Source organism: Bos indicus, chromosome 25 (genome assembly GCF_029378745.1).
Source record: "Bos indicus isolate NIAB-ARS_2022 breed Sahiwal x Tharparkar chromosome 25, NIAB-ARS_B.indTharparkar_mat_pri_1.0, whole genome shotgun sequence".
In the NCBI taxonomy this organism is placed as follows: domain Eukaryota; kingdom Metazoa; phylum Chordata; class Mammalia; order Artiodactyla; family Bovidae; genus Bos; species Bos indicus.
Window position 1 is genome coordinate 14,207,279 of NC_091784.1, and position 12,573 is coordinate 14,219,851.

The 12,573-nt window shown below is 39.1% G+C and overlaps 1 protein-coding gene and 1 long non-coding RNA gene across 16 annotated transcripts in view; one reads left to right on the forward strand and one right to left on the reverse strand.

Annotated features, from left to right (window-relative positions):
- MRTFB (myocardin related transcription factor B) overlaps positions 1 to 12,573 on the forward strand; it is a 291,519-nt gene that overhangs the window by 241,727 nt on the left and 37,219 nt on the right. For all 12 annotated transcript variants that reach the window (XM_070779690.1, XM_070779687.1, XM_070779686.1 and 9 more), the window contains 4 exons: positions 2,540 to 2,595; positions 3,732 to 3,807; positions 7,732 to 7,893; positions 8,730 to 8,908. In XM_070779690.1, the coding sequence (XP_070635791.1) occupies positions 2,540 to 2,595; positions 3,732 to 3,807; positions 7,732 to 7,893; positions 8,730 to 8,908 (473 nt within the window). The remainder of the gene's footprint in view (positions 1 to 2,539; positions 2,596 to 3,731; positions 3,808 to 7,731; positions 7,894 to 8,729; positions 8,909 to 12,573) is intronic.
- The window catches only part of LOC109578352 (uncharacterized), a 106,971-nt gene that overhangs the window by 31,549 nt on the left and 62,849 nt on the right, over positions 1 to 12,573 (reverse strand). The window lies entirely within an intron of this gene.

The following is a 12,573-nucleotide window of genomic DNA, read 5'->3' on the forward strand; positions in this document are numbered from 1 at the left end:
CTCTTGAAAGTCCCTTGTACTGCAAGGATATCCAACCAGTCCATCCTAAAGGAGATCAGTTCTGATTATTCATTGGAAGCTGATTATTTCATCTGAAACTGAAACTCCAATACTTTGGCCACCTCGTGCAAAGAGCTGACTCATTGGAAAAGACCCTGATGCTGGGAAAGATTGAAGGAGGAGAAGGGGATAACAGAGGATGAGATGGTTGGATGGCATCACCCTCTCTATGGACATGAGTTTGAGTAAGCTTTGGGAGTCGGTGATGTACAGGGAACCCTGGCACGCTGCAGTCCATGGGGTTGCCGAGTCGGACACGACTAAGCGACTGAAATTAACTGACATAATCACCAAATTTGGAGGTGATTTTATATTTTAGAGTAGAAGAATGGTTGTTTTTATAGGCTGTTAGGATTATTTGGGGGCCTTAGTCTAAAATTTGATTTTCTCCTAAGAAGTAATTCATTTGGCTTAAAAAACTAGAAAGAAATTACGTAATGCACTTACACTTTCCAGTCTTCACAATCATTGCTGTTGGCTTTTTCTAGTTTGTGATAAGGGTCACACAGATTTTTCTGTGTGATAAGATGTCTTTCCCAGTGAAAACTTTTATTCTAAAATGAAAATGAAAGTCGTTCGGTCATGTCTGACTCTTTGTGACCCCGTGGACTATACAGTCCACAGAACTCTCCAGACCAGAATACTGAAGTGGGTAGCCATTCCCTTCTCCAGGGATCTTCCCAACCCAGGGATTGAGCCCAGGTCTCCTGCATTGCCAGCATATTCTTTACCATCTCAGCCACCAGAGAATCCCAAGAATACTGGAGTGGGTAGCCTATCCCTTCTCCAGTGGATCTTCCTGACCCAAGAATCTAACAGGGGGTCTCCTTTTTTTTCTGAACTACTATTAATTATCTACATATTTTAAATCTTGTGTTTTGGTAAAACCAGGTATCAGAAACTGGTTTGATAGGGACTTCCGTGGTGGTCCAGTGGTTAAGAATCTGCCTGCCAGTGCACGGGACATGAGTTTGATCCTGGGTCCAGAAGATCTCACAAGCTGTGTAGTAACTGAGTCTGTGCTCTAGCGCCCTTGAGCCGCAACAAGAGAAGCCACAGCAATGAGAAACCTGAGCACTGCAGCGAAGAGTAGCCCCACCCACTGCAACTAGAGAAAGCCCATATGCAGCAACGAAGACTCAGCACAGCCAAAATAATCGTTTTCTTTTAGAAAAAAGGCAGAGGATTCATGTTGATGTATGGCAAAAACCATCACAATGTTGTAATTATCCTCCAATTAAAATAAATGAATTAGAAAAGCCTCCCCCCCAAAAAAAGGCCAGAGGTTATAAAAGAATTTTTTAAAGAAACTGGTTTGATAATCTGCCAGATTTTCTCACCACTACATACTTGATATGAGCCAGTCAAACAGGATCAAAGTATGATGCTTTAAACATCACTGCAAAGCCAGCTACAGTCTGCTTTTAGGAACTGGTCCCTAGCCAAATCTGTCTGGGCTGGACTTCTGTGATCCTTTGCTGTGCATTATGTACCAGAGTTGAATGTTACCAAGAACTGATTGCTCAATTCTGAGGTGACAGCCCAGGTAAGCCTAGTCCTGTATCCCATCCCTGTCCCCTGACTACCCACAGTGATGACTGCAGGGACTGATCAGAAAGTGATGGATATAAACACTAACGATTTTTCAAAGATTATGATTATTGATAGAAATACTGTAGTAGGTAATACTTTTAATAAGTACTGCCTCTCTGGGACTCTGGAACATTTAATGTACTAGCAGTTAACAGATTAAGGAATCACTGTGTCTTTAGAGTGAGTTGCATTGTGGTATGGTAGGAAGAGCACGAACCTGCCAAATTCAGATTTCTAGGTTTAAATTCCACTTAGACGACCATCTAGCTGTATAACTTCAAAACTTCACTGAACCTCTTTGAGCCTTTCATCTGTACTGGGGCTAATATGAACCTCACAAGGCTGTTGTGGTGATCAGCAGCAACGTAACTGTAAGATGGACCACAGAGCATGGGACTAGTGCATTGTAGGTTCTTGGTAAGTGGTAACTCCGATCTCTAAGACACGGACTGCAGAGTGTTTTTGTGGTCAAGGCTAGAGCACTGCAACGTTAAATGCCCTGAGGACCTGTGGACTTTGTCCAGTAGCTTGTATGACCGTAAGAGCAAAGACCTGTTGAGGAACCATCAAACAGTTCCCTTGGTAATGGTAATTTGCCCCAGCTACAGGCTGGAACCAGTCTGACCTAATATATGAGTTGTCATTATGTTTATAACTCTGTTTTAAATGTTCACTTGTTTTATTTGTGAAACATATAATTTTAATTCTGAAACATTTAAGGTTTCAATTTTGCAACTGTCCTAAAGGAACTAGGAAATAAACGGAACTGTAGAGGCACACTAATAAGATTAAGAGGAAATATCACCATGATAATACACTGTAACATGTAACTGAAGTATTAACTCCTCTATCTATACCACGGAAATGATTTCTTTTCCTCTCACAGCTCTGAAGAGCCCCGCGGCATTCCATGAGCAGATAAAAAGCTTGGAACGAGCCAGAGTAAGAGATTTCCATTTAAAATGTTCTGCCTCTTTCTTTTGTGTTAGAATACCTGTGGACAAGTAATAATCTTATTCCTACATATGTCAATAGAGAAAATAGAGTGTATTTTCAAGATACATGGTATATGGAGCAGTGTAGCCTGGGGTTGTTTTATCTTGAAGGTTTGTAGAAAATACAGGACATTCAAATTTTGTTCTTTAAAGCTAGTAACCTAGCTTTGTATGTAAAGGAAAAATCACACTTCTTTCTTGCTTTGGGCATAACAAGGTCTTAGAATACTGATGGAACATCTCTGCCAGTTGTTAGCCCTGCAGATGGATAACCCGAGGAGGGGATTTACACCAGATCCTTCCTTGGGTGGTTTCCCTCCCAGGTCTGTGTTAGTGGGACATTTGACCAAGACTTGGGGAATTTGACTGAAGGAGCAATGTTGCCATATTCAGCTCTGTTTTATTCTTTGAGATGACTCCATCATAGTTGCATTAAAGTGATGTTTATTATTTTTCTTTAAAGGGCCACTATTTGTTCTTTTCAATTTATAGGAAACTTCTATCATGCAATATAAAAACAAACATGTTCCACAAATTCCTTAAGAGTTTTCCCAGGATGCAGTAATGATCTCTTAGAGTCATATAAACTACAAAACTCATTTTAAAGCCATACTGTTTAGAATTGAGTACAGTTCTGAATAAGAAAATATGGTTAAAGACATGAATTCATCAAAGACAGTACATTGGAATTTTTAGGAAATGTGTTATCTAGGTGAATTTTTACTTGACCTGAAGTGTAGACTTTTTTTTTAAGATACTTATATGTTCAAATCCTCTGTTCAGAGGTCATCTTTAAAATTATGAGCCTCTGCTTTTCCAAGTTTTAAAATAAAAGTCTATAAAGTGCTTACTTTATGTCAACATAGACTTCAAATCCCTGTACAATTTTGAAGGCTGCAATTTAAGTCCTGTATTGGATAATAGTTTCTCACAGAACTAATTTCTACTCTTTTCTTTCTCTCAAAATCATGACCAAGAGCATATACAATTTATTTAAATGGAGTTACCTTGAGGGAAAAAAAAAACACAATAAATCATAAATAATTTATGGTAAGACTTTCTCTTTCTCTCTCTATCTAAAAGACCGAAAACTTTTTGAAGCACAAGATTCGGAGTCGACCAGATCGTTCTGAACTTGTCAGGATGCACATTTTAGAAGGTAAAAGTTCTGTTTCTGCTTATCTTGCTACATTTTCTCAAGAAAACAAGTGAGACTTCCACCATTTCTGTTTATTCCAATTTTAATAACTTTTAACCCCACAGGCTGACATCCTGTCAATTGGATAGCAGCATGAAGACCCCAAGCTAAAAGTGTTATGTTAGATACACGGGGTTATACAAATAACCAGATGATGGACTGAGTCTTCCCTGCCCGCTGAGGGCGCTTATGGGTCTCTCTGCCATACTGTTCTGGAAAAACATTTTCCGTCCAGATTTCTTCACCAGTGGGTGATGTGTGCCCACTCATCATAAAAGGTCTGATAGACACAAGTCTAACCCTAGATTTTAAACCACTTGGACCCTGTTGTGTCTACCTGGGGCAAGCCCATACCTAACATTTTTCTTTGTTGCTGCTTACCCACAACAGTCCAGCTTGATCTGACCATTATCACAAACAAACTCCCCTCAGCCCACCACATTTTCTGCATGCCTGAGCCTCATCTTTTACAAAGCTGGTAAGGACAGTTCTATTCCATCTTTGGTGAGGCATGTGGCTCAGGTCGTGGCTTTTTCTCTCTAAAGATAAAGCCTTCTTGGAAGGTGGTACTTCTACCATAAAGTCCCGAGATACATTTTCTTCCATTGTTTTGCTTCATTGACTTAATTTGTTGAGCAAGACGAGGAGCCTGACCTTGTGATAGCCTTGAGAGTGTGAAACCTTGAGAAGATACAGCAACTTCTCAAACATTTAGAGACAGTTATTAGGTAAGAGGAAGATTAGATTTCTTTTCTCTGGCCTACTGATAGAGTTAGAATTCGGTTGATATTACAGAGGATTAGATTTTAGCTCAGCATAAAGGTCAGTCAGATGTCTCCAAATAAAATCTTCAGGAAGTGACATGGTTGTCCTTACTAGAGGTGTTCGTTTGCTCCAGCAAGCTAGGCACCAGATTTCCCCCTTCATGGAGCTTATTACAGTCTAGTGGCAGAGAGATTATATGCAGGCAAAACAAGTCAATTACAGATTGTGAAAAGTGCCCTATGGGGAATACAGACAGACTGACACCGTGTAGAGAACGTTGTAAAGCAGTTCCGAGTATCAGGCTGGTCCCTCAAACCCCAAGTAGAGTCTCTTCTAATCCAGATAATCTATGACTAGGTAACTATCTTCGTGTCTGGGATGGGAGGCAAGAAGTCTATGCCTTTCTCCACTTCTACTGGACTAAAAAAAGCTTTTCCAGAACTCCATTGGTAGGGTAGGAGCAGCCACCAGCTGTCAGGGATAAGTGAATCTTCAGAGAAGCAAGTTTGCTGGTAAGTAACTTAGTAAATGACTCCTTCTGTGCCTGAAAATATCTTGACCTGTAAGAGACATTTTTGTAGAAATGACACTGCCCGTTTCAACTTGTCGTCTGACTGTAACAGGCTTTATTAACATAATTAAAACTAAGGCAAATGCATTTAACTATCAAAAGAAATCATATTTGCTTTTTCTAAAATCAGCCTCTTCAGCATTTAAAAGCCTAATTATATATAGGAATAAACCATAAGTGATGTCTTTAGGACGTCTATTCTAAAGTTGAGATTTTTGAAGTAAGAATGTCTCATCTATAATTTTAAAAATACCTTAAAACCACCAGCAACTTATTTTGCCATCATCCCAGTTTTGATTGAATTGGATGTTTGGCAGGCAGAAGTCTAAATTATTTCCTGAAGTTTTACCTCCGCCTCATGGAGATGAAGATGCACTTAGACCAGAATAGAAGCATACTGAAATGCCAGCCTCTACTACTCGCTTTTGGAATATCTTCTTCCCAAACATTCCTGATATCACTTGGATAGTGTCAGTGGAAGGGAGGCAAAGGCAGGAGACTGTCCTGCCTGCATCTTAACAAAAGCATCTTCAGAATGATTTACATGATCTACTTACCCCGCTTGTCTTCCTGTGCAGATAGAAGGGCTTTATCTACTAAGATTGGGGCCAGAGTTGTTTTATACAGGAAAATTATAAAAATGAAATGAGCACATGTGTTATTTTAAGTTACAGAAACATGCATTTATTTACCAATATGCCGACTTAGGACTAAGAACTTCACATGAGGGGAATCATCTGCAATTTCCATTCATGGTGGATCAAAATGTAAAGATACTTGAAAAGCAGTCTGAGTTTAAAATTCTTAAATTTTATCGTTTTTCCCCAAATTTTTATAGTTGTTAGTTGTCCTGATGTGACAGTGATTTTTTTTTAATGACTTGCTTTTATCAAGTCATGCCAAAGCATTTAACTCAGGTTTCCAAGAAATAATCATTTTTGAAGTTTATGATTTCCCCGTAACATTTAAATTATGAGTGACGATGGCAATCACAATAGTGACGCACTGTTTTGTGGACAGCCAAGGTTAATTTTTGGTAAGCACATAAGGTGAAAAGAGAAGTGCTCAGCTGTGCTGAAGGGTAGTTTATTGGCCGTGGGGTCTCAGTGTGCTTTGGGCCTCAGCTAGGACATCTAACCTACAGAATGAAAAACATCAGACAGTCCTGAGGTTACTTACAGGGAGTTTCATTAAAAGATCTTCTACTGAATAATTTAAGGAGCAAGCAACTTTCAACGCAATATTGAGTTAACACCAACAGTCAGACTAAGTATTATTTAGAACAATTTAATAAAATGTTAATGAGCATTACCAGAAACACAGGAATTATGCAAAGTTATGCTGTTTATGAGTTATGATATTTATAGTAGTTTCACGTCTATTATACAACTTTATGCATTTGTGGGTACATGAGTTGATGCTTCTATATGACAATTAATTACTATGTAATTGAATGTCTCAAGGTTATTTATTCAGAAATAAATCCAAATTTTAATTATTATGAAGGACTCTGTGCACAGGAATATGATTTGTAGCTTTTCCCACCAACTCCTGCAGAGAAGCTTGTAGTCTGAGATACAGTGTCACCCCTTTGAAGAAATGAGTTTCCAATGAAGCCAAATCTAAAACTGCAAACTTCTTGAGCATGGACCACATCTCTCTCCTCTGTTCATCCTCTGTATCCCCAATACCTAATAGATGTGAATTTGACCCTCCTATCATAAATAAGCAATAGCAGCACCTCAGTTTTGGCTTGAGTTCATATTAATTTGAGTCCAAGGACATCCACATTATGTAGACAATATAAAGCTTTCCAGGACTAGAATGTAAATTGCAGATGGGAGCATTCTCAAGCAGTCGTTGTCTTTCCATAAATAAGTTTACACCAGTTGAAATTAGTTGGCCTGAAATAACATTATGGAATTCAGATTCAGATTAGTCACTCAGTCGTGTCCGACTCTTTGCGACCCCATGAATCGCAGCACACCAGGCCTCCCTGTCCGTCACCAACTCCCAGAGTCCACTGAGACTCACGTCCATTGAGTCAGTGATACCATCCAGCCATCTCATCCTCTGTCGTCCCCTTCTCCTCCTGCCCCCAACCCCTCCCAGCATCAGAGTCTTTTCCAATGAGTCAACTCTTCGCATGAGGTGGCCAAAGTACTGGAGTTTCAGCTTTAGCATCATTCCTTCCAAAGAAATCCCAGGGCTGATCTCCTTCAGAATGGACTGGTTGGATCTCCTTGCAGTCCAAGGGACTCTCAAGAGTCTTCTCCAACACCACAGTTCAAAAGCATCAATTCTTCGGCGCTCAACCTTCTTCACAGTCCAACTGTCACATCCATACATGACCACAGGAAAAACCATAGCCTTGACTAGACGAACCTTTGTTGGCAAAGTGATGTCTCTGCTTTTGAATATGCTATCTAGGTTGGTCATAACTTTCCTTCCAAGGAGTAAGCGTCTTTTAATTTCATGGCTGCAGTCACCATCTTATGGAATAGAGACAGTAATTCAAGTAATAATTAAACCTGTGTTTCCTCTTTCAGAAACATTTGCGGAGCCGTCCCTGCAGGCTACGCAGATGAAGTTGAAAAGAGCTCGACTAGCTGATGATCTGAATGAAAAGATTGCTCAAAGACCTGGTCCTATGGAGCTGGTAGAGAAAAACATCCTTCCTGTAGACTCCAGTGTTAAGGAAGCAATTATAGGCAAGACTCTGAAATTTTACTGTTTTCTGAGAGACAAACTTGGAAGTTTTAGATAAGAAAAATCTACTTTTAAAGCCAGCACCAATCATGATTATTGTTTTCTGGGTGATTTAGAAATCAACATTCGTACTTATCTCCATAGTATTATTATTGTTATTATTAATACTATGTATGATAGGATTAGCACCAGTTAGCACAGATATTCCTCTAACAAAAGGTTTAAGTTACCATGACTTATGGAAATTAGGCAGTCTGTATTCAGTCATTTTATGATTCCATTCAATTCCAAAGAAATGGGCCCCAAAAGGGAAGGTGTCAGTACAGCAGCGCTGCTCCCTGAGGTGGGACTTAGCAACAGATACCCCAGTCAGAGCCCCATTTGGCCTCATAATGTTTTTCAACAGCTGGATCCAAGCAAGCTCCGCACATTGTCTTGAGCTGATGTATCTCTTAGGTCAGTCTCCTGGGCAGATCTTCTTCCTCCTCTCTTTGCTTTTTACTTGCTGATGAATGAACTTATTTTGTCCTTTAGCACTTCCACACTCTAGGTTTTTTGAATGCATTTGCATCCCTAGGTGTCAGTTAAAAAATCTCTTGTCTCCTGTACTCCTATCAGTAGTAGTCTGATCCAAAGGCTTGATCTGACTCAGGTTTGGTCTTTTCCCCCAGGTATTCGTCATAGGTAGTTGTGTATTCTCCCACTGAGAAGTACATTATGTCCAACTTTGTTTTTAAACAGCTTTCTTTAGTCCTTATAATGAATAATATTTCTCCTTTTTCATTTTAACCTTAGTATTCCAAGGCCAAGATCAATTAAGAATCACTTCTTTCTTTAGGCGTTGGGAAAGAGGACTATCCCCAAACTCAGGGCGATTTCTCATTTGACGAAGACAGCAGTGATGCTTTGTCTCCGGACCAGCCAGCCAGCCAGGAGTCGCAGGGGTCAGCCGCGTCCCCAAGTGAGCCAAAAGTTAGTGAATCGCCATCTCCTGTGACTACAAACACTCCAGCCCAGGTATTGCTTTTCTTGTTTTTAACCCCTAAACCAAGAAAGTGCCTTGTTTTTATGTATCTAGGTAATGCATCTTCACTAGAAAAAAAGTCTGAAAGTGCAGAAAAGCATAGATTTTTCACATGTAATCCAGCTATTCACATTTTCAGTAGATTCTTACATTTTCTTTCTGTTCTATGTACACATTTTTACTTTACAGTTTTGTAACTCAATTTTTTCATGTAACTTTTTTTTGAGTTACAATTCACACATCATAAAATTCACGCTTTTTTCTTTTTAACCATCTTGGTCGTCTTTAAGTGTACAGGCCTGTAGTCTGTATTCACACTGTTGTGCAGCAGATCTCTAGAAGCTTGTCTTACAAAACTGAAGCTAAATCCATTAAACATCAACTCCCCATCCCCCCAGGCCTGGTAAGTACTTTCCTTCAATCTCAATGAATTTGATTACTTTGAATATCTCATATGGCTTACATTATTTAAGTGTCCTTGGGGTTCATTTATGTTGTAAAATGTGACAAGATCTCTCTCAGTTTTTAAGCTGCATAATATTCCATTTTATGGATATACCACATTTTGTTTATCCATTCATTAGTGAACATGGGGTTGCCTCCATCTCTTGGCTGTTGTGAATAATGATGAGTACACGAGTGTGAAAATCTCTCTTTGAGACCCTGCTTTTAGTTCTTTGGGCATATACCCAGAAGTGGGATTGTTGGATCATATGGTAGTTCTGTTTTTAATTTTTAAGGAACCACCATACTGTTCTCCATACTGGTTGCAACATTTCACACTCCCAGCAGCAGTGGAGGAGGAAATGGCAACCCACTCCAGTATTCTTACCTGGAGAATCCCATGGACAGAGGAACCTGGTGGGCTACAGTCCATAGTGTCGCAAAGAGTCGGATACGACTGAGACACTAAACCACCGCCACCAGTGCACATGTGTTCCTATTTTTCCACATCCTCACCAACACTTGTTAATTTCTGTTCTTGTCATAGTAGCTGTTTCAGTGGAATGAGGTGATCTCACTGTGTTTGTTTTTATTGAAGTATAGTTAATTTACATTTTTGTGTAGTTTCAAGTGGACAGCAAAATGATTGTTATACATATAAATATATATGTGTATATATATTTTCAGATTCTTTTCCGTTATAGTATTTTAAGATATCGAGTATATTCACTGTTTTCTTTTTTCAACTGGAGTATAGTTGGTTTACACTGCTGTGACTCAGCCATACGTACACCTAGATCCCCTCTCCACAGAGCACCGAGCAGAGTTCCCTGGGCAGTAGCTTCTCATTAGTTACCTGTTTTATGCACAGTAGCGTACATGTGTCAGTCCCAACCTCCAAGTTCATCCCACCCCCCCTCGGTATCTATACATTTGTCTCTATTTCTACTTTGCAAATCATCTCTACCATTTTTTCTGGATTCCATGCATATGTGTTAATATAAGATACTTGTTTTTCTGGCTTCATTCTTTATGACAGCCTCTAGATTCATCCATGTCTCTGCACCTGGCACAATTTCATTCCTTTTTATGGCTAATAAATAGTCCATTGTATATATGTACCACATCTTTATCCATTTCTCTGCTGATGGACATTTAGGTGACTTCCAGGTCCTGGCTATTGTAAATACTGCTGCAGTGGACACTGGGGTGCATATATCTTTTTGAATTATGGTTTTCTCTGGGTATATGCCCAGGAGTGGTACTGCTGGGTCATAGGGTAGTTCTATTTTTAGTTTTTTAAGGAACCTCAATACTGATCTCCATATTGGCTGCATCAGTGTACATTCCCACTAACAGTGTAGGAGGGTTCTCTTTCTCCACATCCTCTTCAGCATTTATCATTTGTAAATTTTTTGATAGTGGCCATTCTGACTCATGTGAGGTGATAGCCTCACTCTAGTTTTGATTTGCTTTTCTCTGACCATTAGTGATGTTGAGTCTCTTTTAATGTATTTGTTGGCCATCTGTATGTCATCTTTGGAGAAATGTCTATTTAGGTCTTCTGCCCATTGATTGTGATGTCTCACTGTGGTTTTGATTTGCGTTTCTCTAATCATTAGTGATGTTGAGCATCTTTTCATATGCCTTTGGTCATTTGTATATCATCTTTGGAGAAATCCCTTTTCAAATCCTTTGCTCTCTTTAAAATCAGGTTGCTTCTCTGTTGCTGAGTTGTAGGAGTTCTTTATATGTTCTTGATATTAACCCCTTATCAGATATATGATTTGCAAATACTCTCTCCCATCTTTTCACTCTGTTGACAGTAACCTTTAATGAACAGACGTTTTTAAGTTTGATCTAGTCCTCTTTGTGTATTTTTGGTTATGTGACCTGTGTTTTTGGTGTCAGACTATGAAATCATTGCCATAATTTGGTGTCATAAATTAGATTGTTTTGGATTGATTGGATCCTGTTTTTTTTCTAAGAGTCTCATAGTTTGGGGGTCTTACATTTAGGTCTTTAATTGATTTTCATTTTTGTATATAAGATAAAGATCCAACTTCATTCTTTTGCATGTGGATATCCAGTTTTCCCCAACACCATTTGTTGAAAAGATTGTTCCATCCCCACTGAATGGTCTTGGCACTGTTGTCAAAGATCATTTGGTCATATATAAGAGAGTGTATTTACATGCTTTCTATTCTTTTGCATTGGCCTGTATCTCTGTCTTTATGTCAGTATCATTTTGATTACTAGAGCTTCATAGTAAATTTTGAAATCAGGAAGTGTGAGATCTTCAAATTTTATTCTTCTTCAAGATGATTTTGGCTACTTGGGGTCCCTTGATATTCTGTGTTAATGTTAGGATGAATTTTTCTATTTCTGTTAAAAAAAAAGGCACTGGGAAAATTCAACCTTTTAAAGTGTGTAATTCAGTGCTTACTAGTATATTCACAGATTTGTGCAACTCTCACACTATCTGATTCCAGAACACTTTCATCTTTCCCAAAAGAAGCCTGTACATATCAGCAGTCACTCCATTTGGCCCTAAGCAACCATCAATATACTTTGTCTGGATTCACCTATTCCAGACATTTTTTTGTAATAAATTCTGGAATCATACAGTATATCATCTTTTGTGATTGGCTTCTTTTGCTTAGGTGTAATGTTTTTAAGGTTCATCCATGTTGTAGCATGTATCAGTACCTCATCCCTTGTTGTGGCAGAGTAATATTCCATTGTGTTGATATACCACATTTTTTTTTCATCAGTTAGTGGACATTTGCTATTATGACTAATGGTGCTGTGAACACTAGACAAGTTTTTATGTGGACATATGTTTTCACTTTTCTTGGGTATATATCTTGGAGTGGAATTGCTGTGGCATATGGTAACCTTATGTGTACCTTGCTTGTATACCTTAGTATTTAACTGAACTGATACACTGTATCTCTATTAACCAATTCCTCATTGTTGGTTAGTGGTGTTTTAGTCACTAATTCATGTCCGACTCGTGGGATCTCATGGACTATAGCCCACCAGGCTCCTCTGTCCATGGGATTTTCCAGGCAAGAATACTAGAGTGGGTTGCATTCCTTTCTCCAGGGGATCATCCCAACCCAGGGATCAAACCCCAGCCTCCTGCACTGCAGGCACATTCTTTACCATCTGAGCTGGGAAATCCCTACAGTTGTTTCCTATTTTTCACTAC